Source organism: Chaetodon trifascialis, chromosome 1, assembly GCF_039877785.1.
Source record: "Chaetodon trifascialis isolate fChaTrf1 chromosome 1, fChaTrf1.hap1, whole genome shotgun sequence".
NCBI classification, from domain to species: Eukaryota; Metazoa; Chordata; class Actinopteri; order Chaetodontiformes; family Chaetodontidae; genus Chaetodon; species Chaetodon trifascialis.
The window spans coordinates 30,467,256-30,494,220 of NC_092056.1; the positions used below are offsets into that span (position 1 = coordinate 30,467,256).

Consider the following 26,965-nt stretch of genomic DNA (forward strand, 5'->3'; position numbering starts at 1 on the left):
AACTGAAAATCAGGGGCTGAGAAGAGTTGAAGTGAAGGAGTCAAAAGGACTGCCAGTGTTATTTGAACTGTAAAGCCTGATTCATAATCCTGTGTTAATCTATGCCGTAGGTACGGCATAGGCTCTGTGTTGATTCAAGTATACATCAACTTTACGATGAAGTGTAAGCACTGCAAGCGGATAAAGTATCACATGAAGTGTAAAGACCATGTGTACTGTGGGTGCTGAAAGCAGTTCAGCTGGTTTAAGTACAGTATCTGAAGGATCAGTTGATGTGTAAGGGCAGAAAACAGTTTGTGCTGTTTGTGATGGAGGTGTTTTCTCTACTTGCACCAGTGTCAATAGTACAAACACTACAAACTATATGTCAAGATATATATTTCTCGTAAAAGGTCAATCAGTTGACTTTGTAAAAGTCAGCATAATTTCCCCCTTGCCTCTTCTACCCCTCAGAGGTTTGTTTTGTGGGAGCACCTGCTTTTGTTCTTATCAGGAACACAGTACAAACAAGGTTATTAGATCCCTTCAGGGCAAAGCTTGTGTGTGTTATGGCAATCCGCTAACCTACCTCTACTTCCTGGAGGGGAGAAAAAAACCTTTCCCAGGTAATTGTGGCTGTGCTGGGTGTGACGCTTAAGAATGTCAAACAAAGAGAGAGTGGCTGGCTGCCTGTTGTAGCGAGGGAATCAAGGCTTTTACCATCCGTGTTAATTTCCCACAGCAAACACAGCAGTCAGCCGGTGTGGAAAGAACAGCCCTTACCTGCTCTATCTTTTGGCACTGACAGTGGAGAGGTAAGCTTGTGCTTTTCTGTGACCTTGCAATGTGATTGAAGAGCCCTCTGCTTGTTTTTAGCCTGAATTTGAGTGACAGTTCCACATTTTGTTTGGTCTGTTCTTGTGTAAATGTATTTCCTGTGCTGATGGTTGAGGTTCAAGGCTGCCTGCAGCTATAGGGGGAGTTGTTTGATCAGAAGAGATTCTACTGTGACTGAAGTTTGCTCTTAGGCTCTGTGAGCTTTCTCATGGCTGAGTTGGGATGAATGACATCCCTGTTCTCGCAAAGATCAACACAAAGGTCCCGTGCGATGGAAGTTGTGTGGTCTGCCCACTTGAACTCAAAAGGTTTTGGTTAAGATTAGTGGTGGGGGTTAAAATGTTCAGAACTGCTTTCTATCTCAGTTTGACAGTTTGAAGGAGCTGTATTGCTAGGTAACCTTTGCAGGGCTGGCAGCTATGTAATGGTGGAATGACATGTACTTTGACTGGAGGCAAATCCCCTTTAATGTCACTCAAAGCACTAAACAAACAGCAGCTAACAGACAAGTCAAGAGTGGTGTTTTTATAGTGTGTTTGGAAAGCCTGAGGTCATGAAAAACAGCTCTTTCAGCTTGTTTTCTTTGAGACTTAACTGGTACTTTAATATTTCCACCCAATGAGACTTCCAGCTTTTGTTCCTCATTTCAGAGGTAAATATAATAACATAATCCTTTTATTATTTGCTTCAAAATGTTGTGTTATTGCTGTTTACTCAAAGACACACTTCCTGATTTTGTTAACATGACCCAAACAGCTGAATGATGACGCTTTGAGTCAACCAGAGGAAAAGTCAGACAGAACAACATGCAGGCTGAGTATGTTTTGTCAGGCGCGTCCATGAGTGAATCCCCAGTAGGTTTCAGTGGAAAAGCTGGTACTGTATTATGGTGATAAAAAGCCATCCATCAGGATGAGCCACAGTAGAAAAGCACTGTCCCTCCATTGATTGGACTAAATGGAGATTGAGCCTCCTTAGCAGTGTGTCAGTATAATGGCATTACAAGTTTCAAACACCTATTATGATAATAAATGTAAAGCAGTTGGATCCAGCAGAGTAAAGAGGGCTGAGTTTAGGTCACAGTCACTGGTGAGATTGTCAGCAGAGCCTCTCTGCAGCAAAAAAACACGACCACAGGCAATCAGTGGAAGGGCCACAAGCTGAGACTGATGTACAAATGTGAACATATCAGCACTGACATCACTGAGACAAGCTAATGGGCTGACCAAACTGACGCTGTAACACAGCACATCATTAGAATCAAAACAAACAAACAACAAGAGAGTTTCAGGATGGGGATTTCAGCTGTCCAGGTGTGTTCACGCGTCTCTGATTGGCCAGCACACTGTGGCCATCAGCAGCAACTTCCTCCAAAAGAGATTTTGCAGTGCCTTTGCTCCTGAGAGAGGACAGCCATTTTTCATGAGCCACGAGCTGCTGCCTGTCAGGAAAACATAGTTCTGAACATTTGAGCAAACAACACATTCTTGTTTTTCTGGTAAAGGTGGAACACGTCTGTATCCACCTGCTTCTCAGTGCCTTTATAGCACAGTGCCTCCCTGATGTTTTGACTGAGTGACTGTGTTCAAAGGAGCACTGCAGGGGAATACTAACAGTCCCGTTTGTCCCTCTGTTGTGGGGGGGCCACGGGAACAAGACTCACAGACTCAACAACTTGGCTTCCACTGCGGCTCGATAGACCACTGAATAGACTTCTTGTCAGCCTGAGCGAGTCCAGTGCCTCTACATGTTATTTTCCCTCCCAACAGAATACAAACACACACACACACACACACACACACACACACACACACACACACACACACACACACACACACACACACACACACACACACACACACACACACACACACACACACACACACACATCACTTCTTGTCTCCATTTTCAACTGCTTTCAACTGTGTGTGTGTGTTGTCCCTCTCTCTCTCTCTCTCTCCCTCCCTCACCCTCTCTCCCTCTATCTTTCTCTCTCTTTCTCTCTCTCTCCCTCCCTCACCCTCCCTCCCTCTATCTTTCTCTCTCTTTCTCTCTCTCTGGGCTGAAATAGGTGTGGAAGCGATCTTGACAGTAAGGGAGGGATCACTGGGTCAACATTTGTTTAGGAAATAGGCCTTTATGTACATTACAGTAACTGTAGTATCTGTGCCTGCCTGCAGTCTGCTTGTTGTTGCCTCTTTCTGGAATAATAACTTACCTCTTAACTCCTCGTTAAACTTTTGCACTTTTGTCATTTCTCTGTGTGATGGGATCATTTGTAATTAAGTAAAATATGTTTGGAAATGGTCTGTAAACATGCAAGTCACGCTGCTTGACAGTGAAGAGCACACACTTCTGTTATGCTTCTGGTCTTGTAGTTGCTTGTCTTTTCCTTATATTCATATGGAGAATGAACAGCACATAAATTAGGTACAAATGCAGTATATGTTTATAAGTATAAGTATAGTTTTCTCACAGATCAGGACCCATGGGGAAATTGAAAGGAATTTCCAGATTGGAAGTGAACCTTGTTGACAAATTCAGTGTTCTTCAGACACCACTTCATCGCCTCTTTGAGTCTAGACAATGGCCCTTTGAGAATTGTGAATAATCAGTCATATCATAGTCATGTCCTTCCAGACATTAGCTACAGACACTGAACTGCTGAACGTGTGTTGGTAGTTACTATCCACTAACTTGCCCTGTCTCATGTTTCTCTAAAGTGGTGCCTCTGTCAGGGTGGAGGGATGTTTGACACGCTGTATGAGTGGTTCTGGTGGGACAGAATCTGGCTGCCTGTGAACCTGACGTGGGTTGACCTTGAGGACAGGGAGGGCCGAGTCTATGCAAAAGCCTCGCATCTCTATGTCACTGTCCCCTATGCCTTCACCTTCTTACTCATAAGATATCTCTTTGAAAGGTAAGATCCACACCCTGTGCACCTACTCTACTGTACCATGTGGTTACACTGTACCAACAGTGCATCACTCTGTGTTGGAGGTAGAGAGCGGGAGAGAATCCATCATGCACTCTATGTCCTCTACTGACATTGAAGCCTGTGTTGTGCATTTGCTGTGGATTCAGGTGGATAGCAACACCACTGGCAGTCTGTGCCGGTATAAAGCGGAGAGTCCATCTGAAAGCAGAGCACAACCCCATCCTGGAAGTCTACTACACTACTCACTATAAAAATCCTACTCAGGTAAACAAAGTCCCACTTCAATATCAGTTCTGTAACTAATGTGGTATTTAAATATCAACACTGTTCACCCAACATTTCCATTTACTTCACAAGAACAAGAAACGGCACTGTGCACACGTCAGCTCTGCGTATGGAGGCAGAGCAGCTGTCCAATGCATGGAAAGCTGCAATAAACATTTTTGGTGCTTCTTTATCTTTGAATTCTCCTCTGAGTAAGTGGCTAAGATAACTGGAGTGTGGTTGTCTGAGCACTCATGTTACTTGTACTGTAGATTAAAGTCACTTTACATATATATATATATATAAAAACACATTTCACAAATTGTGTTGTGAAATGATGTTGTTTTGAAGATGTAACCAACATCAATTTGAACTCTTCAGGACCTTATCAGTCTGAGGGGGCAGGTGCTCGCATGGTTTCATTCATGTTTGAGTGACTGAACACAAATATCAATGATGTCCTTGTGTCTGAGTGTTTAATATGGTATACCACAGAAAACATTACTTTGGCCACTTTTGCTTTGTGTTTTCATGCAACAGCTACTGTAATGACTCTTCCTGACTTTTTAACCAGAAGACACTCCCCCCATGAGTCTATTATTGGATGGTAAAAACAATAAACTTAAACTGAATGCCAAGATGGCCAAATAAAGACAAAGACATAGAACAGTCATATAGTCCAGAATTTGGCAATTATGTCTAATTAATTTCTTTTTTCATTCCTCTCTAACCTTTGAGCTGCATAACAAGAACTTTACTAAATCGTCCTTTTTTGATTCTTAGATCTGTCTCATTCCATCTAACACAGACTGAAATCCATGTACGTGCTTCATAACATCCGGAGTTGATTAGTGCAATGTGATTTTCTCTGGCCTGTTAATAACAAGGGCTCTTCATTTGGTCCAAAATGTGGCACTCAGAGTCCTTACTGCATCTAAAATAGCCGGTCATATTTCGCTGTCCTGATGTCTGCATTTGTCACCACTACCAGTAGAACAGTTGTCACAAGGCTTTAAATGGACTGGCTCCCCTCCTTCCTGATCACCTCCAACCTTTTTACAGAGTGTAATCCACTGTGTCCACAATGCTGTGCCTTTTTTTTTGTTTTTTTTTTAGAAATCAATGTCCTTCATTGATTCATTCATTCATTCACGACACAAAATCCGACCACCAAGTGTCCACCTGTGTGTGTGTTCACTTCCTTCCAGGCAGACATTGACGGACTGTCCAAGAAAAGCACTTTGTCTGTAAGACAAGTTGAGCGCTGGTTCAGAAAAAGACGCAGTCAGGATCGTCCTGGAGTCCTGAAGAAGTTCAGAGAGGCCAGGTCACTACTGTGTGTGTGTGTGTGTGTGTGTGTGTGTGTGTGTGTGTGTGTGTGTGTGTGTGTGATGATAACATTACAATCGCTCCAATCACCATAGTCTATACAGCGTGTTGTCCCCTCTGTTTCCTGCAGCTGGAGGTTTGTCTTCTACCTGTCGGCGTTCATTGGAGGAATAGTAGCATTGTATGATGTGAGTAGCTCATATGATTGCAAAAAGAGACCATCTTGGCCAGAAACACTTTACTAAAGACAAAACTTGTGAACTGTAAAAGCTGCACATTTCAAAGTCACTCACACCTTGTGGATACTGCTCTCTATATTTCACAAAAGCTTTACTTTCTATTTTTCAAACAAATCTTACAAATATAATCAAATTTCGCTCCATGTATTTGCAGAAAGAATGGTTTTATGACACCCGGGAAGTATGGACAGGTTTTCCAAAGCAGGTTTGTATGCTTTTCTTCTACATGATAATCATCACATTAACATCAGAAAATCTATTTAGATATAATTTAGGTGTTGATACTGATTTAAAAAAAAGTGTACAGACGCTACAGAAGGTGCAACAAGCATTGTTAAAACAGATTAAATGGCCTGTTCTGTGAGCTGTATGTGCTGCAAAGTTCACATTCTAGTAGAGTGTCAAGTTCTCTGCTCATTCATCCCCAAAGTATCACACTGTATAACATGTCCTCTCAGCCTCTTCGTCCCACTATAACCAGTCCACTCAGCCTCTCTGTCCCACCATTCTAGAAATCTAAATCTGGTTTATCTACTGGCTGCAGTTCTATGTAAAGAGAACCTTCATTACAAATACTATGATGTCATTCAGCTGAACACACTGTGATGGGTGTATCCCATAGCTTCATTATCAGAAAGACAGAGTGAGTGTGAGATGACGTCTTCGAGTGAACAACAGATTCATCTCCAGTTCCTTCCTTCCAGCTAAAGGGGTTAGAACAAAGAGCTCAGCCTTCAGGGACAAATCTTTTGTATGTGTGACTGAGATTCACTGAAACTTCATGTTACACACTGTGCATCTCTTTCTGTTTCTGTTTCTCTGTCTGTCGGCAGACCATGTTGGAGTCTCAGTACTGGTATTATATCTTGGAGATGAGCTTTTATGGTTCTCTTCTCTTCAGTGTTGCCTTTGATGTCAAGAGAAAGGTGAGTAGTGGTTGTTAGAGGCCAAGCTTGGATCAATCTCCTGCACTCCTGATGCATAAATTACCTGCTTGCATGTCTGATTTTAAATCTTAGGGCATGGATATAGTAAACCAGACTGAAACTTTCTTTAATTTGGTTTTGGTGCATTTCAGTGGTTACTACCACTGATATGCACTGCTTTCAGTGAAAGAAACCCTGAGGTCAGCGAGAGCTAGCCTTCGACATCGTGAACCATCAAATCCTCTTATCCACCCTGTGCATCTAGGCGCTCAGCATTTTCAGATAGAGCTCTACAGAGTGACTAGAGTATTTATCCTCAAGAGTTTCTCCCTGAGATACCATAGTACCAATAGGACTGTACCTCATTTGTATGTCACTTTGAACAAAATAATCTGTCAAATGATTAAATGTACATACACATACTAAATTGAAAAGGAAACAGTTTGGGAGCATCCTGGTGGACGAGCGAGTCAGACACATACCAAAAACTGCTAAACGCCTCTGCAGAACTCAGATACTGGCCTCAAACAAATTAGACTTAACTTGCATCTTGTGGGGTGTGGAGAACAATTGCATGTGAGAATCACAATGACACTGTTAATATATACATAATCCATGGTGTGAAAAAAAGAAACCATCCTCCAAAGGGCTCTGTAACCCACAAAATTGTCTGGACCATGTCACTAGTGGGGCATGATGATGTTAGTTGTCAGCTGAACAGGCCAAAAGCAAAATGTTTGTTTTTGGCACTTCCATGTCAGCTGCCATAGGATACAAAGCAGTATGAGTACAGATGATGCTGTGATGACATCACATAGCATTATCTGCTCCCCGAGCTATTGTTCATATTCATATTCAACCGGTCGAGGCAGATGGCCGCCCACCCAGAGTCTGGTTCTGCTCGAGGTTTCTGCCTGTTAAAAGGAAGTTTTTCCTCGCCACTGTCGCCAAGTGCTTGCTCATGGGGGAATTGTTGGTTTCTTTGTAGATAAAAGAGCTTGGTCTGTACCAGCTCTATATGGAAAGTGTCCTGAGACAACTTCTGTTGTGATTTGGCGCTATACAAATAAAATTGAATTGAATTGAATTGAATTATTCTTATTTTTCTTATTGTGTTGTTGTTGTTGTTTCAAGAATCATCATTAGGTTATTCACTTATCTTTACCTGCTTAACATAGATTACTAATTTTAACTGCCTGATCATCATCATCATGTCCCTTGATTGGTCTGTAATGATCAGCTAAAAGAGGAAAGAAATCATTCACTTCAATCCACACACATTTCCATCAAGGAAAAATGATCACAATAAATGTCCCCTGAGATAAGCATCCTCTTTCACTATCAACCTCCTGACTGAGGACAGGGCTGAGGCTTTCTGCTTTTAAAGCATGATGAGATTTTCCTCTGCATCGTGATCTGGTATCAGAGTGAAGTTAGTGTTGTGCTAATTAGAATTTGTGAAAGTGGTCTAAATAAATTTCACCCATAATATGAAATGATAGTAACAAAAAATAATTTCAACAATCCCCTCTAGCACCCTGAGGACAAACTCAGTTTGATTTTTGTTTAGACCAACAGTTTCATACTCTAGGATGTAAATATCATTGTAGCCAAGGTGGCACAGGTGGGACTAGACTAGACTGTAAGTGTTCTCCGTGGTACCTGACTGATTTTATTTTATTTCTTCCTCCTTTAGGACTTCAAGGAGCAAATCATCCACCATTTGGCCACACTGGTTCTGTTATCATTTTCCTGGTGTGTCAACTACATTCGTATAGGAACACTGGTCATGCTCGTCCATGATGCCTCTGATGTTTTGCTGGAGGTCAGTCACAGCCGCACATTGGCTGAAACAGCTTTATCACCTAATAGAACATGAACTACGGTATCAGTGCATAAAAACTATGGTTAGGGTCAGGGAAATATTGTGGTTATGGCAAATAACCTGTGGCCATTCAGCTTAAACAGATGGTTAGGTTATGGAAAGATCCTGCAGTTCTCATAACTTTCAGACAGCAAGTGGTTGTCAAAGAGGCTGTCTCCTTGGAACATAATTTTTGTACTTTGAATCAGCAGCTGACACAAGCAAGTTGAAAAAGAGCTGAACCACTATAAATAGCAAATGCAGTGGCAAAAAGCCTTGTGCATACACAAGAATGGCAACAGCAAGGGCTGGAAGGGCAGCCATGTTTACATTGAAAACAATGAACCAGGCAGCTGCTCACTGTCTGAAAGCACTTACTGCTCTCCACTCCAGCCTTTCTCTTTTCAAACCTGCTTTTTATATTATTATTATTATTATTATTATTATCATTATTATTAGTTAGTAGTAGTACTATAGGTTATTATTTTTATTAGCAGTAGTAGTTAAAGTAAAACAAATGTTTAACAGAGGAATATCTGTTGAATGTAGCTCCATATAACTCACCAATGTCAAACAGTTGATTCCTAATGTGTACAAAGTCATATGACACTGTAGCTCTACGTAACCATGGAATTGCATCTGCACAATATGCAGTCATCAATCATTAAAATATGCCAATGCGGTGATGGTAACAGTAAGGTCATTCCGTGTAGAATCAGATAGAGGTTTTTGTCTACATTTTAGATTTTGTTTATAGCATTTATATCAAATATATGAAGTATGTTTGCAGAATTTTGAGAATTGCATCATTTTCCTGGCCCTCAGGAATTTGCCAAAATGACAATGTGGACTCATTCTTAGGACCATGAAAATTTGTGTGAAGCAAATATGTAAGCATTTTAATACTACACATTCCTTCCACATTGTCTTCATGAACAAGTTATGAATCTTATTATACATAATTGACTACCCATGCATAGACCTGGATTGGGCAATGAAGACAGAAACCTGACATGATAACTCATAATAATCTTAATGTTGAATTGAACACATCATGGTACTGTAATAATATGGCAAGTGAGGTGGAGATTAATGCTGTACTACCAGTAACAAAGGAAAACAATGAAGCAGAAGGTGATTATTCCTCAATTAATTCTACATTCACATAGACAGAAAGGTCTCAGAAGCCACTTCAGTGTCTCTTGTGGTCTTCCTATCCAGGTTGTAGTCTTATAGTAGTCTATAGTCTTCTGCTCCCAGTGGCTGCTGGAGCTGGGATGGCAGAGAGACATGCTCCACTGGAACAAAACAGGTGTCATTTGATGGACACTTATATCATATGTATCCAAGAGAGAGTTGAATCAAGTGCAACTGGGCATGGTGGTAGGGACATGAAATCATTTTGCCTCTTATCTTCTCTACCCTCTTTGGATAACAATGACCTAGATGAATGAGAATCTTCACAGACATCACATGTATCCAATGATATAATATTGATCAGGTGTCTCCAACTCCTTGGGACCAACCCTAAACAGTCATACCTGACACTAGTAATCAGATGTACCAGAGAGGACCCAGTGTCTTTTTTCAGTGCTCAGTATATGCATTGACTGGTCATAATAATCCAGGTATTCAGTTTAGACATGAAGACAACATAGAAGGACCTTGTAACTTTTCGTGCATAGATTCCTGTTGACATAATGCCACATTGCCACATAACGATTTTGGCATCTCAAAATGGCAACAAATTGCAGACTTGGCTTGCTATATTTGGATTCTGATGATATTAGAGCCCTTCGAATTTGGCATAGCATCAATCAAATACTGTATTTTGAGCAGGAAATATGGAAACGGCCATATGTATATACTTTGAGGGACTGCCTGGGGCTTACTTGAATCTTTTATGCACCACTTTGTCCCCTAGTGGCCGGTCACACCCCAATCTCCCACGCCTACTTTCTGCCTCTGGACACAAAGAACACACAACTGCTTGCATAAGCAATGCATGTTGACATTGGACACACATTTTGTGGCAGAACCGTCTAATATTGGATGTAATTCCATTGGAATCCAGCCTGGTTTAGATTATACTATTACACTATAAAGACTTTATAGTTACTGGTGAGCATGACACTACAGAAAATGGATTGTAAATTGGTTTAAACTTGCTGTGTTTTGAAATGTGGTTGATTAACAATGTACCTTCTTTTTCTTTTAGTCTGCCAAATTATTCAACTATGCCAAATGGGAGAAAACCTGCAAAACTCTTTTTGTCCTGTTTGCCATAGTGTTTATGGTAACACGACTGATCATTTACCCATTCTGGTAAGCTCATAAATGAGGTGTGTGTGCGTGTGTGTGTGTGTGTGTGTGTGTGAGTGTGAGTGTGTGTGTGTACGCGCGCGCTTGTTTTCTACGTATGTATTTATGTATGCAAGAGCCTACAAAATAACAATAAACTCTTAAGTATGATTTCATTTTTCATGTTAGATTTTGGCATTTAAGCTGAGAAATGCTGCTGCTTTCACACTGAAGACTCCATAATACAGTACTCTGTGCATCAAATGCCTCTTCCAACCATCATTGCTTTATTATGCAGTGAACACTTCTATATCTTGACTGAATAGTTAGTTCAATTGTTTATATGAAGAATTTTATTAATTTAAAGTAGTGCTGTCAAAAATATTGCGTTAACGCGTTAACGCAAATAAATTTTAACACCGTCATTTTTTTATCGCGAAATTAACGCTCTTTGTGATCTAGTGAACTTGTAGTTTTTTATAAGCTGTGGCCACTGCTAATAACGTAAGAAAAACTACTGGATCTGGTTATAAACCGGAAACAAAACAATAGGCACACCCTACGCACGTGTTTGGTCTCGCCTGCTCGCTAGCTGTAAAAGAGTAGGCAACCAGTTTGTGTGGATGTCAAGCGCAAGACGCCGAAATGGATGCAAACAAGATTCTGAATGGAAGATGGGTTGACTGACAAGACCAATGTTATCTGTGTGTATTGTCAGTGTGAACTGAATTATCACCGTAGCACATCCAGTCTGAAATACCACTTGATGGCCAAGCACACAGCAAATGCGAATTCTCTGTCGCCTCCTTGTCAGAACCAGGCGACAATGAATGGCTTTCGACAGAGGCATATGGATGCTGTTATGTTCAAAGGAAACTTAAGAAAGGAAAGTTTAAGCCATGGTTTAACTGCACTATAGCCTGAGTCCTAGTTTATCGATAATAGCAATAATGTGCACTTTGTAACTTTATTTTGGGTCACCCTGTTTTGATCCCTTAGAAAGGGGCGTTGAAGGGGCTTTTTTGTAACCAAGTATTTATTTTTTTGTTATCTGTCTATTGACAGTGTTAAAATGTGTGAGATTTGATTTGATTCATTCAAATGTGAATGACTGCTCAAAGTGAGAATGTTAGTGTGAAATATAACACTACACATTGTTGTTTTCAATAAAAACATTTGCACAAAACAAGCCTATCCACTCTTCCATGTTGATAAGAGTATTAAAATGTGCGATTAATTGCGAGTTAACTATGACATTCATGAGATTAATCGCGATTCAATATTTTAAGCGATTGACAGCACTAATTTAAAGTTTAAGTTGTACTGGGTTTGTCTGTTTGTCTTTGTAAACTGGAATAACAATAAATTCAATCTACAGACAGATTTGGTTGTTTGTACACAACATTGGAGTTGCTGGAGACACTGGCACAAATGTTCATGCTGCTTTGGTTCTTGTGAAATGCTAGAAACACAGTGGTGGCTGTCGTCATCATCCATACTCAAATGATGTTACTGATCTTAAAGCAGTGCTGGTGCCATTTCCAAATACAATGTAGTATATAACTTACACTTTCACAACAGCTCGGTACAAGATCGTGTCTTAATGAACACTCTGATGTTCAGTTTGTGTTGAAACTGTTTTAGAGAGGTGTTGACTCAGCTTTATTATCATTTTAGATGCTGTAGTTTGTGTCGATATGGAGTTTTATTGTGATAATGAGAGATGTTTCTAATATCTGTCTGTGATGGCAGAATAGAGCTACCCGGCCACTGCAGCTACCAAGAGTTCTGACCCTAAAAGCGAGCTTCATGTTGCTGCTCTCCAACTAATCTAATCTCATCGTGTATCTTAATAGAGCAGGTTGTGCCTTACAGTAAAGAAAAAGTGAGACATTATCAATTTATAAAATTAATGTCACTAATATGATAAACATTGGCCTGAACTGGACAATTACATTTTCAAACTTTGAAGCTGATGTTGCTGATGTTGCTCCACAATGTTTTTGAAGAGGTGTATACTTCAGTAAACACAAATACCAGTGACATACCAGCATACAAGCTCCTTCATCTGGTGTGGTTTCTGTGGTCACCATTGTCACAGCTGTGATGGAAGGCTGGAAAAAATGCCTCACTCTTGTTGCTGCTGCCACTGCTGCTTGCCTCCACATCACAGTGGTTGGTGTATCATCAATGGAAACAACAGAAGTTGCTCTCTATCTGTGACTTTAGGAACACCTTTCTGGGGAGTCCTGGTGGCCGAGGCATTTAAGATACTGACCAAGTCATTGCAACATCCCCTGTTCGAGTCTGTCAGGTGACCCTCACGTCACAAGAACATTCTACTGCCCACTATCTAATAATGGTAAAAAGTAACATCTCTCATTATAACACAATATGAAATTGAATCAACACCTCTCTAAAACCTTAAAAGACAACAGACAAACTGAACCTTTACAAAGATAGGGCTTAATGCAGGCCTGTTGGATGTGACTACTTTCCTGTAAGATATCTAATAAACTGAGTGAATATGAGAGGTCTTTGCCAAAACATGACAAAACTAAGACTACAGGTCTGAGAAAATTTGATTTGTCTTCTTTCCAGAATCTCTTTTTGGGTCAGCCCATCCCACCCCCATCTGCTCACATGGATGTTTTAACAGCATTTCATTTGTACCAGTAACACACACAACAGAAGCTAATTACACAGGACAAACATCTGAGTCCTGGACATTAGAGATTTTGACTTGTTTCTATTCTCCTGTTGCAGGCTGATCCACTGTACCTGGGTCTACCCCGTTCACCACTACCCTGCCTTCTTTGGCTACTACTTCTTCAATGTGATGCTAATGGTCCTTCTCTGTCTTCACATATTCTGGGCCTACCTCATTCTCTGCATGATCCAAAAGTTTATGGTTGGCTCTGTAAGTCTGCTCAGCAAGAATCATCTGTCATCTTTTGACATTTTGAAATCTTTGATGTGTATAAAAATTTTATGCTAACACTACAGAACAATTGCCACTTTTTTCCATCGTGGTCTAGCAAAGCCACCGAGGCATCGTAAGACATCATTTTAATGAGGCTGTATGGCAGATCATGGACATAAACTCTCCCATGCCTGACTGGATGAACTCTTTGCTGGACTGTAACTGGTCTCTGCTGCTGACCTTTAAACTGAACAAAATGGTGGCTAGTCTTTAAACAGTGTTAAATAGTTTGCTTGCATTTTCTCCCCACAATATTTTTGCAATACATTTGACATGATAACTGTGCCCTTAAGCTGGTTTTATCTAAGGGGTTAAGTTTTAACCTTGCACACTTCCTGGAGTTACTATCATTTCTGGTATGCCCTCTTTAGGTTTTGAGACTGTTCCCACCAGAAAAACAACAGCATCAGTAGTTTGTTCAAATGCCTAAAACAACCTCTGTTTAAATTTACCTGACAAGAACTTCTTGTGCCTCTTGCCCTGTTGGACTTGACTGTCATCATAGCAGTCCACACCCCAAATAAATGTTTGTGTGCCCAGTCTTTCTCTGCTCTATGAGCTTCTCTGTTAACGTCAGCTCATTTAGCTTCCAGGAGCAAATAACTAACTATGGCAATTCAACAATGCCATTACTGTAACACACTCACTGTAAACAGACTATGAGACTGTTTGCGATAGGATAGGACAGCACATCATAGAGCCCTGTGACTCTGAAGGCAGTTAACAGAAAACAGTAAATATAGAGCTTCACTGTTTCCACTGACAAGAGACAGCCTCTCCAGCTCATTGTTCTCTGCTGCAGCTCAGGTTCCAAATCTGCTTTCAGGTGAATGTTTTGTTCTCTTTGCCTTTGGCTGCTGGCTCCACCAGCTGCTTGTTGTATTCGCTGAACACACACTCCCTCTTTCACCCCTTCCCCTCCAATCTTCTTTCTTTCTTTCTTTCTTTCTTTCTTTCTTTCTTTCTTTCTTTCTTTCTTTCTTTCTTTCTTTCTTTCTTTCTTTCTGTACATTTACTGTATTTCTCTCTTTCTTATGTCCCAGCTGACCAGAGATGAGAGAAGTGACAATGAAGAGGAAGAGGAGGAAGATAGCAGTCTGACAGAGGATGAAGGCCAGGATCAACACAAGCTTGGCAACGGACTGACTGTTGAGAAGGAGGACAAGAAAGCCTGCTTTGGATGCTTGTCTCCACCAGAGAATATCTGCCGGTCAAAGACTGTGTGCTGACTCATGCTGACTACGATTCCATATGAGTGGAAGATGTGAGAAATACAACAATGGTAAATACATATCATCCAATGTGGGACAAAAAATAAGCAAAACATGTGATTTATTACTTGAGATGTTGGAAAACGACCCAGCCCAAATAAGCCTCACTGTTCTCGCAGTGCTTTGAACTGCACACAGGTTCAAGGAGAGACTTTGAGATGTCTGTGGCTCTGTTCCCCTTCACAGTGTTGTCAGTGGCAGCAATTACGGCCCTCAAAGAGTCAAAGAGACCAGGGAACCAAACAAGCAAACAAAACACAACACCCCCTGTGCTTATCATCACATCTACTTTGGTCTGTGTTTCTTGTGAAGTGCAGAGCTAATGCACTGTGGGACGTCCCTCCAGCCACTTCACCTCACTGTTTAATCCATCAGGGCCTGTTGGCCTTTATATTCCCCCTCTGTTGGCTCTCACCACTTATTTATTGTCACAGAGAGATGAATGAGATTCACCTCATTTAGTCCCCATCATGTACAGTGTACACAAAAACCCTATGATATAATAATGCAAGACTGCAGGTTTTCTGCATAACAATTAGTAGCAATTTGATTAAATATAATTTCATTAGAAATATGCACCTGGTCAACATATCCTAAGATGAAGAATTAGATTTTGTCACTGATCACCTACCTGGTTTAGTTTGACTTGAGATTGTTATTTACCAAGCAATGTGCCGTTAAAAAGATAATCAACATGCAATAGACCTGGAGCTCTCTAAGACCCTGGAGGTCTGGGACTTTGTGATGTTTGCCTGCTTTGCCTGTTTGGTAATGCAGTTTTGGTTCCATTTGTACAGGGCGTGTTTAGTCTTCCTAAGGTAAAAGACTAGAAGCAGGGAAAAAATTTTGGTAACAATATTTTGCCATAATTTTCTGAAGGATTTTTATGCTTACATCCAAAATAAGCATAAAAGGTAAAGGAGAGAAATGTACTTCTTGATATTGTATGAGCTTTAGGTTTGGTGCTGAGTCTATCAAGTCTAACTTTGGTGATTGAAGAAAACAGTTTTAGTTTAGGTTTAGAGTTTGCTACACATCACCATCACTCCTTCTACTTTCACATATAGAGTGCCAAAGTGAGACCAGAACGTCTGAGGTGTGTTACAGAAGTAATAAAAACCTCATTCAGAATGTAGCTGTGCTGTGTGTGGTACGTTTAGATAAGGACAATAGCTTTTTGAAAAACTATCTAATATCATTGTTTATTTAATGCTTCTGTTTCTTAGCAGCCTTTCATACAGAGGTGTTCAGTGCACGTTTGAACAAATCTCTACCAACAAATCTTGAAACGGAACTGACTTCAGTGAATCAACATTGTCACTAATTGTGTTGACAACAGAAACACCATTGTCAACACAGCAATGATTCACAGTATGTTACTTCATTGTTAAAAGCATATTAGAAGACCACATAAATCACTGAAACAATCTTAATTTGATAGCTGTAGTAAATAATAGGTTGCTGAGCTATTAAGCTTATGTATGGGCTAGTTTTGTACTGTACTGAACACGACAGCTTGGAAACAGACAGCAAACAGAATAATGCTGAGCTTCAGACAGTCTCAATCAGCAATGAACAGCTGTCACAGCTGTATGAGTGGTGAGAAGTTCTCTTGTTCTCTGTCTGTTGTACCTATTGCAGTGCAATTGAATGGGGAAGCATCACTTCCTGACATATGTACTGATATGAATTTAAAAGGCTAACACTTAGGAAAAAAAAGTGAACAAATCACATAGTCACTGACTATGTATGCTTGAACCAAGGTTGACCAGTTGGAGAAATAATGAGAACTCCCTAATATATCCATGAATGAGACGGTCCTCCCAAGATGAAGCAGTCCACGAAGGGAGGAGGTCAGGGTGGATGAATGGATCAGTGGATTTATTGTTCAGCAGTAATCTTTACTTGTTTTACTTGTTTTAGGTACAGACAAATTACACTACTCACAAAAAGTTAGGGATATTTGGCTTTCAGGTGAAATTTATGGGAAATGTAAAAAGTTCACGCTCCAGTGATGTTATATGAAAGTAGGGCATTTAAGTAGAAGCATGCAATGGTGATTTCCTCATCTCAAACAATTTATTGAAACAAAAGCCAACAACAGTGGTGGATATACAACAAAAAATGTCAATGTCTCAATAACTTGTCATGTGCCCTTGAGCATCAATGACAACTTGACAACGACGTCTCATGCTGTTCACAAGCCGAAATATTGTCTGCTGAGGCAGGGAATCCCACTCTTGGAGGGTGGCCCTCAGGTCATTGAGGTTCTGGGGTACAGAGTTACGAGCCTCCACACAGCAACTCAGCTGATCCCATAGGTTCTCTATGGGATTCAGGTGTGGAGAAAGTGAAGGCCACTGCATTTGAGGTACCCCACTCTCCAGCAGCCGTTCCCTAATGATGAAACCTTGATGAGCTGGAGCATTGTCGTCTATGAGATGAAATTAGGCCTGCGTTGTTCATGCAGGGGCACAATGACTGGATTAATGATGTTATTCAGGTAGTATGGGCTTGTCACTGTACAGTTCACAAAGTGTAGGGCAGGTCTGTATTGACTAGACACACCTGCCAACACCACCACCACCACCACCACCAAAGGCTTGTCTGGTGACAACAGTGCTCTCCTTAGCGCTCTCCTTGACGTCTCCAACATCTTTGGCAGCCATCATTTCTGCTCAGCGTGAATTGTCTTTCATCAGATACAGCACTGAGGCCCACTGGTCCCTCGTCTAGTGGAAAATCTCCCTGGCCCATGTAAGACGATGACGCCTATGCCTGGTGGTGTGGTCAGGTACCCTCGCAGGTCGTCTAGCACGCAGACCACGCTGATGTAAACGGTTTCGAATGGTCTGACGTGACCCTTTGGTGCCTCTCACCTCCTTTAAATGTGCCTGGAGTTTAGTGGCATTCATCATCTGGTTCCGCAGGGCACTGTTCACAATGAAGCGGTCATCAGTGTGGGATGTGGCCAACGGACATCCACTTCTATGTCTTTCTGTGACTCTTCCAGTCTCTCTGTATCTCTGTTGCAACCTGCTGATGACTCTCTGTGATACTCTAAGCTTCCCTCTGAGAACACCCTGTTGAAGCCTCGCAATGGCGAGGTACTGTTGATCAGTTGTGAGGTGTTATCTTGGTCTCATGATGTCAAAATGTGAACAGCATGTTGAAGAGGACTGTTTAAATACCAATTCCAATTGAACCAGGAAATGTATTGGTCGATTCATGGATCAAACACCTGTTGTGAATATTGCCGTTCAGCTCCTTGTTCAAGAACAGCAAGTTGTGCAAAAAGTACTGAACCATTGAACAGTTGGACCTGTGCATTCAAAAGTTTAGAGAAGGTCAAATTAAGTTCACCTGTAAAGGTTATAGTGCATTTTAGGTTCATCCTGAAATTTCACCCGAAAGCCGAATATCCCGAACTTTTTGTGAGTAGTGTATGTTTTCCTTCCAAGTGGGGTGTCATATCAGAAAACGCTTCTTGTTCTAGAGCTCACGGAGAAGCTAATTTTTTGATGTTTCATTTGGAGGACTTGTTGGAAATGACTCCTGCTGTGATGAGCTCAACATCACACATCTATAATAACAAGTGTTGGAGGTTTTACAGGTGTATCAACAATACTGTACAGTCACGAGACAAAATCCAAGACAAACATAGTTGAGGAAGTTTACTCTTGCCTGACATAAATAATGCCATGCCAAAGAGTTATTTGAAGTATGTGATACTGCTCTTCACCTAACTGGAGAAAATAAGCATGAAAAAATGGTTGTAGGCTTGTTTCTTATTTGGAAATACAGAGTGGGGTTATGTGTGTTGATGATATGATGGGCGAACATTTCAGCAACATTTAAAAAAACAGTTAATGAAGAATGAATTGTGTTATGCCAAATGTATTCATCCTTTATATTTCTTTTAGGCCACAGCAAATGTAGTTCTGTCAAGTCCAGGATGTTGTATAAAGTGTCACAATTTTGACATGCAGCAGGTAGTCTTGATGAATAAAATTGTACTTTCAGGTCAGTCTTCATGTCTTAATGAATGTGTTTTTTTCTTACAGTCTTCTTAAGTCTTACAAAACGGATCAGCTTCTACACAACAGTATATGTGTAGGTTTTGCTGCTCCAACGCTTGCAATAGTGTAGGTTTATACTCCAACACAAGGTCACCAAGAAAGCTGCGTGTGGTTCCTCTTAGCTGTCTGGTCTAGACAACAGAATCCAGTCTCCATTCAGCATCTCAAGAAATTGTCTCTTGAGATGCTTCTAATCTTTACAGATAGACAGTCTGATCTTCCTCACATGTCAAACAGTGTAGAGGTCACAGTGACCACTTTGGGTTGTAGAACAGAGACCTTAACCATGGTTCAGCAGTTTACACTCACATATTCCATCAGTTTTCTACCACAAGTATTAAACACTACACTATGTTTGTCATTTTTATGCAAAATTGGAAAAACAAAAGTACATAGTGCAATTGTTGTTGTGGATGGTTATTCAATGTCATACGATTCCTCATGGGAATCAGTGTTCTTGGGTCATAATTCCACTGTTTCCCACAAGATGGTGCTCATCATCCTACTTTTCTCTGTCAAAGAATGTAGCAGGATCAGACTTCTCACCTCATGTTCAACTGAAAAATTGGCTCTCTGTATTATATATGTTAAACCGCTCTAGACCTGTCATTATAATGATTATTCAAATTTAGGCTGAACTATACATGTAATAAGTGAATTTAATGGGCTATAAAACCAACTCAGATAGCCCTTAACAAGGTAGAAAATAATTTTACCTACAGCATGGTCCTCTGTTTGCTCTGACATTGATTAAATATGAGATAAAAGAGATATTTAAAACATTTTGAAGGATTGTGTAGAGGACCCCTTAGAGAAGGCTTTAGTCATAAACTAAAGCAACAGAGGCTGAGATATCCTGACTTTAAGCCCTTAGTATTGGTTAAGCTCCAAAAAACTGGATTTTCCACAATGCATTCAATAGTGTCTTTTGTTATACCCTTCCTGACAAATAGATGCAGTCTCCAAGCCAAAGCTGCACAGAGGACATTATACAACTGTTGTTTGTTTATGTGTAATCTGTTTTCAATAAACATATCAATTTGGGGTTTATTTAAGATTCAGGGCACCAACAAATGACAGGAAAAGTGAGGCCTGACGTTAATCAATTTAAATGCTCATATTTGTTTTAGGTATTGAGTCCACGAAACATTATCATGGCCTTCCTCTGAACAGAGAACCTAAGGCATCACTTTTGTTCAACAGCACGCTACAGTACTTTTACTTACATTGAATTTTTGAGTGCTATCCACTTCTCTTGATCTCACCTGCTCTGTATGTCACACTTACCCGTGTTAGCAGAAATGTAGACCAAAAAATGTCATGAGCTAAAAGATTTTCAGTTCACAGAATGAGGAGGAAAGTTTTGGCCAGCTGGGGGAATATGCATGTCTGCCTGGTACCACAAAAGGAGTTTGCTGGGAGAAGTCTTTATGCCTTAAGATCAAGCAAACTGAATTCTGCAGGGATGACACATTTTTGGGATCTGGTAGGAGCAGGTTTGATATGAGGGATAGTTGTTGACACCAAATAGTAACAGGACACCAATAAGGGACCAATAACCAAACAGTGGACATAGTCTTACAAAAGGACTGTTCACTTAAAATCTCAATGTTTAAAATACATTTGACTGTTATCAGCTGAACAGTGATGGGTTGAATCAGAGCACTGACCTTCGCAGCCAGCTGTTACCACAACACAAATAATTACAGACAATTGCTCTTTAAATGTAAAACAGTGTTTATTCATTCATTTATTGGTTGGAAACACAGCAGAGTTACAGTGCCATGATCTGCACCTTTAGGGTGTGTCTGTGAATGCGTATAAAGGGGCACAGATGTGTGTGAGTGCAGGTTTGTAAAAGAGAGAGAGTGAAGCAGAGAGGATCCTCATTGCCACAGAAAGACTCAATAACTGTCTCTTTATCACACAGAAACCCAGCGTGTGAACTCCGCTCAGAGTTCATCAGTTGTGACTCTGGTCTTTTAACTGACACAGTGCAGCTTACCGGCTTTACTGCTGTGCCAGAAAATTACAAAAACACAAACAGCACTTCATTTGGAATGAACTTTGAATTTCAACAAAAACTGAACTGAAAATAAGGTTGAATTCTACAACAGTGTTGAAGTTAGCTAAAATGTCACACACATTCGCATGCAACAAAGCCAGGGTGTTGCCACAGTGTGAGGTCTGTATCAAAAGTGTGAGCTGACCAGCCTGGCAGACTGGTGATTATAAAGCTCAGAGCAGAACACATGGCCACGCTCTGTCATCTGGAAAATAAGAAGTCATCTGTGGTCAGTTCAGCAGAGATCCCTTGAGTACTGTGATCTGCTCTGACAGAGACGTTCAGATCAAAACACTGAATTTCCTGAGAAAAATGCACATCCCTGACCACAAAGACACTCCAAGTGTGACTGCTGCAAGCTGAAGCTGTCACCCTGACCATCACACCAGTATGGGCCAGATGTTGGGTTTGTATGATATATCATATCAGCCAATCATTGTCATCCATCTGATACAGTGGAGGTTCCTCCCTGACCACAGTTACATGAAATACAACTTTGAACTCTTTGCACATTATACTGATTTACAGAACTCTTCATGTTTCTGTGTAAAATTCATTCTTGACTCAAGTCAGTAATGGTAATAAATCCTAGAGATCTCTAGCCTGGAGTACTGTAGGTGTGTGTGGGAGTCAGCCAGCCTTCAAAAACTGCACGCACACTCAAGCACACTCTTTCCAATCCCAAACCAATTGCAGATAATGCCCACACAGGGTTGGCTCGCAGGGGGGTGATGTATAATGACAACAGAAACCCACAAAGTTCTGTTTAGACCAGGTACAGTACGTGTAAAGTGCATGGAGAAAATTGCTGCAGAAAATTGCTGTATAGCATAAAAGAAAATTAGACACTGACCAACACAGGACAAACCACTTCCTAATAGCTTAATACTCTCTGAAAATCTTTCAGTGGTTCAACTTCTCACCTTTCTGAAGCGAAGCACAAGTGGACTCCAAGACCCTGTGACATCACTGTTGGGTGTGGTTTCAGGTGCAACAGAATGCCTGAAACACATTGCTTTGCAGCCTGGTGGTAAGCTGCTCTTTGAGATGGAATCTGTTGAATGAATGGACAGGACAAACAATTACATTGAGCAAAACCAGTTCAATATACATATGGGTACGTGAGTACTGTATTAAATAAGCTTGAAAATATGCGAACCTACCCATTAACATGTTTTGCGTGTATAATCAAGGGCAGGGTTGTGTGTTGTGTTAATTTCAAACAAATTGTTTCATATATTGTATTTTTAAAATGTAAGATATACAAAGAAACAGAAACAAATGTCAGAAGTGCTGACACCTGTTTTCCTTTGTCCTTTAGTACAACTTTTATACTTTTTTTTTTGCCATTTGATGGCCTATTTTATTGTTTGCAGTCTAATTTAAATATTTGATTCTGTTTATACATTTTCCCCAGTGTCATTGAGCCTACGTTTACACGTAGCAGGGTATTTTGGAAAACGGATGTTTTGGCCCTTCCGTTTTCAAAAATAACATTGTGCACACAACATGGTTTTCAAAAATGTTGTCGTTTACATGAACCCGGATAAATACGCTGTTGAACGCATCATAACTATGTCAAGCCTATGGGCGTGAGTGTAAACAGGGCCCTCACACGATGTTAAGTATTTTCAGTCGCATGTTGTGACGTTTCGGAACCTAAAACACTGTTTAACCCTGTTTACACGCCAACACACAACTGGCGTTTTCAGAAATCTCCACTTTGGCCGGACTTTTTAAAAATGATTGTTTTCCATGAATAAACTCTGTTTGCATGTAAACGACAGGCCAAACCGCATGAAAACATTTGTGTTTTCCCTAAGTGTAAACGTAGCCTCAATCATGGAACCTTTTGAAAAAAAGACCCACCCTTTCCTACTTTCCACTGCGACTGCTACATGGCAATTTCCCTTGGTAAATTAATCTTACCTCATCTTTCATTTTTGATTTGTAATATTTGGCTTTGTGCCCAGGGGTCTTTGACAATCAAAGGTCTCACCCCTGGGTTAACTCCCCATGGTGAGAGGGCAATGGGCTCTGGCCTCATTGGACCGGCTGGTAATTCATCCTCCAGGGTTTGGTTTAGAGTGCACTGGTTGCAGCTGGTGGTATTCATTTAATTAATCCTTCACTGTCTGAAGGTAAACTGCATGCAAGGTCCCATTTGATTGGATTGTGCTTGGAAACAGCAGGATGCACTGTTGTAAGGTGTGAGAAGTTATTTACTTTTGTCAGGCTTCGTGAAATTGCTTTACACCAAAGCTTGAAAAGTCATGTCTTTTCAGTGAATTGAAGTATGTTCTCTGTGCTCCTAATTAAGAGCTGTTGGGGGATTTTATGATCGAAGCCATCTGTTTAATTGAAGCTAAATTCCACGTATGATTTCAGATTTTTTCTCAAGCAATATTCAAAAGGATCCATCCAATAATTGGATTGGGTTGTGACAGGACCCCTGGGCTCCTGCAGTAGTCAGATATAATACATCCAATCCACCACCCTGACCTTCAGACCTTTCCTTTCACATCACTTCTTCTAAGGGATCTCATAGCATAATGGAAGTGAATGTTGCCACTGAACCTGTTCTGAATGGCCACACTAAAGGCTAAAGTCAGCTGCCAAGTATGGTGCACATTTTCAGTCTCTCCTGGAAGACATTCAGTGTTGCACTTGGTAGTTCACAAGAATGCTAACACAGACATAGACAGAAAAGAGAGAAATGTTCAGACCTTGGCTCCTTCCACACTTCTGTGAAGTGTATGTGGTAGTGTTTGTCAGTTTCAGAAAGTTACAGAAATTGTCAGTTGTAGAGGTGTGTGTGTGTGTGGGGGGGGGGGGGGGGGGTTTCCAAAGCTAGCCAACCATCCAACAAGCACTTGTGAAGAAGCATACTTGCAGCTCAACAGCCTCCCCTCATCTGGTTTCAGGCTTTCCACCAGATTTTGGAACCTGGCTGCAGGGATTTGCTACCATTCAGCCTTAAGAACATTGGAGAGGTCCAGCAGTGAAGTTGCATAAGGCCTGGCTCGGTGTTCATGTTCCAGTTCATCCCAGAGGTGTTTGATGTAGCTGAGGTCAGAGCTCTGCAGGTAAATCAAGTTTATCCACACCAAACTAGGGAAACCATTTTTTTATGGAACTGGCTTTGTCATGTTGGAAGTATTGTAACAAAGTTGGAAGAACATTGTTTTATGTATCATTGTGTTCTGGATAAAGATTCCCCTTCTCTGGAACTCAGGTGCCCAAACCAGGAAAAACATGTCCAAACAAAAGTATGTGTTCTATCAGTGTCTATCAAATAAATATTTATTTTTCAATTCTCAAAATTGGCTGTGACACCATTTGCTGATACTTCAACTATTTCACCCCTGATTCATGATTACTGGGGAACAAATCACAAAACAAATGCATTCAAAATTTGAGTTTTAAAGTTCAGTTTTGATTATTTTGTCATTGGCTGTTTCCAAGGTCAAGGCTGAAATTTCAGCCTCAACTTTGAAGACAGCACGGCAGGATGTTCAGAGCGTTCACCACAATGGAAAATCTAACATCTACAAACCCATGACATCTGGGCAAAGTGCATGTGATGAAGAGTGTGATGCAGTCTGCACCATAAAAGTCTGCCATGCACTCAAAAGTAGTTTGAAGGATGAAAGAAAGATGGCTGAGAACCTCCTGTGTATGGGACTGCTTTTCCTTTTCAGTTTATTTCATTGTGGACTGGGTCTTCCACTGATCTATGCTCCTCATTTTGATTCTTATTTATTCTTTTTTTTCTAGTTTGTACACCATGTATTTTTTTTAGTAATGTTCTCTCTGAGATCCTGAAATGATGCAAAGCTTCATTGCAGCCATGCCAAAAGCTTTTCTTCAAAATAATAACTCCAGTGCCAAAAAAAGTGAGGTTATAATGGCAACACACGCACGCAGACACGAAACTTTTTTTTTTTAAGCACTCTGCTTTTTTTTTTCTTCGCTTGGAACCACGTGTAGGGTTTCAACCCCCGACAGTGACAGACAGTGCCACTGACCAATGAGAAAGCAGGGATCTGTCGGGTTTTTCTCGGGTCACGGTTTAATGGTGCCAATCTGACACCAGCAGAGGCCGGCCCGGGCTGCATAGGCGTGTCCTGCGCTACAAAGTCTCTCCAGCCTGATTTACTGCAACTTCTCCAACTTTGGGAAAGTTGCGCAGTCTGCCCAGAGCTTTGCAAAGCGCTCCAGTCCCCTCACAATAAAACCATCCAGCTCTTCCAGTTCTTTTACCCTGCTTTGCTTTATCATGCATAACAGCCATGTTAGTCATCTGCTGCTCTCTCTTCTCTGCATCGGGCTGACTGGTAAGTACTCTTTACGTTGGAGCTGTGTGCGGTGAAGCCCACGTCTGTTTCTCTTAGATATAGGTCAGCTAAAGCGATCCGTTGCTTCAGTCAGACAGCTGAATGTGTTATTAAAGATCAGTGATAGGAAGTCGGCTGTGGTTTCCTCCTGTCTGGTTGTGAGGTTCCCTGACTGCGAGCGTAATGAATAATCACGGCAATAATAACTTGCACGCTGTTTCTAATAGTCGCAGTCTGCAGATTTCTGCAAACCACAGTTGAACTGTGCAGTTAAACGTGGCTTTACGAGTCACAGGGCAGGAGACTGTGTTTGCGCATCGTAGCCGTTGTTTGATGGAGACTGTCCTTCCCCACAGCCCAGTCTGAGCTGGAGACTGATGAAGTGGTTCCCAGGCTGCTGTCCGGGCAGGAGGCGCACCTGTCCACCGACCACACTGCCCGCACGCAGCGGCACCGCGGCCAGCGCTCCCTGGACGTGCCGGGGGGAGGACACTCTGACTCGGATCATATCATTCTGTCACTGCCCGCTTTTGGAAGAAACTTGTATTTAAGTTTAACGCGGGACGACAAGTTCCTGTCAGGAGACTTCGTGGTGGAGGAGAGGCGCGGGGACCAGAGCGCAGCGGTGAGCCGCTTATCCATGAACCAGCTCTGCTTTTACTCCGGCTCCGTCGTCAACCACACAGACTCTCTGGCATCTGTGAGCACCTGTGGCGGCCTGGTAAATCCATCTTCATTTTTTTGGACTTATTGATAGGTTTCGTGTCATTCAATCCAAGCAGCCGAGCTCCAGACCGTTTCATTAAATGCACCGAAAAGACAGGTTGGATTTCAGTAGTTTGGCCTGCTGATGAGCCTCTGAGTATGAGTCTAAGCTCCTGTCTCATCAGTCATTGGAATTAATGTGTTAGGCACCACTGACCTGCCAGTGGGTCAGATCAGTTGAAGTCACACTGTGCAGCCAAACACTTTTCACATCCACTGATCTTTGTTTTAAAAGCTTGTGGAGATCCCAGTTTCCAAAGATAAATCTGTTAAATCTGGGAAATTTGTCTAAAGTAATGATGATATGCAAAGTATTTTCATTTGATAGAAATTTTGTCATTTTGACAAACTTGAGCTACTTTCAGATGCTACAAAAGGGAGAAGCTGTAAGTTAATGAACTGAGCGAGAGCGATTTGGTTGTAAGGTCAGGGAACTTTAAAACTGACTGAGGTAAAATTATTTTTGTCAAACTGTTTCCAAAGTGAAGTATAACTTTCTTTGCTCAACATATGCTAAAGTTTTCTTTAATATTACTGTGTTCAAATCTCGATGTGATTGATACTGTAGAACAGTGGAATGAGATGGTTCTTTAAGCTACATTGGGAAAAATAAACTACAGAAACTGGATTGTAAGAGATCAAACCAACTACTTTACAGCAATGACCAAACATCCAACTTAAGCAACGTTACACCTCCATCCCTCCATCTCTCAGCATCTCCCAGTCTGCTGTTCTGTAACAGAGCCTGACCTCTGACTTCCCTGTGGACGGGGAGTTAAAGAAAATCT

At 41.1% G+C, this 26,965-nt stretch overlaps 2 protein-coding genes across 2 annotated transcripts in view; both read left to right on the top strand.

Annotated features, from left to right (window-relative positions):
- The first annotated feature begins 681 nt into the window (after positions 1-681).
- Positions 682-15,019, top strand: cers3a (ceramide synthase 3a). Its single transcript, XM_070964181.1, has 11 exons — positions 682-794; positions 3,540-3,736; positions 3,901-4,018; positions 5,227-5,345; positions 5,478-5,535; positions 5,741-5,791; positions 6,420-6,512; positions 8,209-8,337; positions 10,595-10,701; positions 13,444-13,597; positions 14,704-15,019. Exons 2-11 carry the CDS (start codon positions 3,564-3,566, stop codon positions 14,887-14,889), a joined length of 1,188 nt encoding a protein of 395 aa, XP_070820282.1. The 5' UTR covers positions 682-794; positions 3,540-3,563; the 3' UTR covers positions 14,890-15,019.
- A 10,268-nt stretch (positions 15,020-25,287) lies between these two features.
- The window catches only part of adamts17 (ADAM metallopeptidase with thrombospondin type 1 motif, 17), a 121,371-nt gene continuing 119,693 nt past the window's right edge, over positions 25,288-26,965 (top strand). Inside the window, exons 1-2 of the mRNA XM_070966639.1 lie at positions 25,288-25,412; positions 25,769-26,133. Coding sequence (XP_070822740.1) covers positions 25,355-25,412; positions 25,769-26,133 — 423 coding nt within the window. The 5' untranslated portion in view covers positions 25,288-25,354. The remainder of the gene's footprint in view (positions 25,413-25,768; positions 26,134-26,965) is intronic.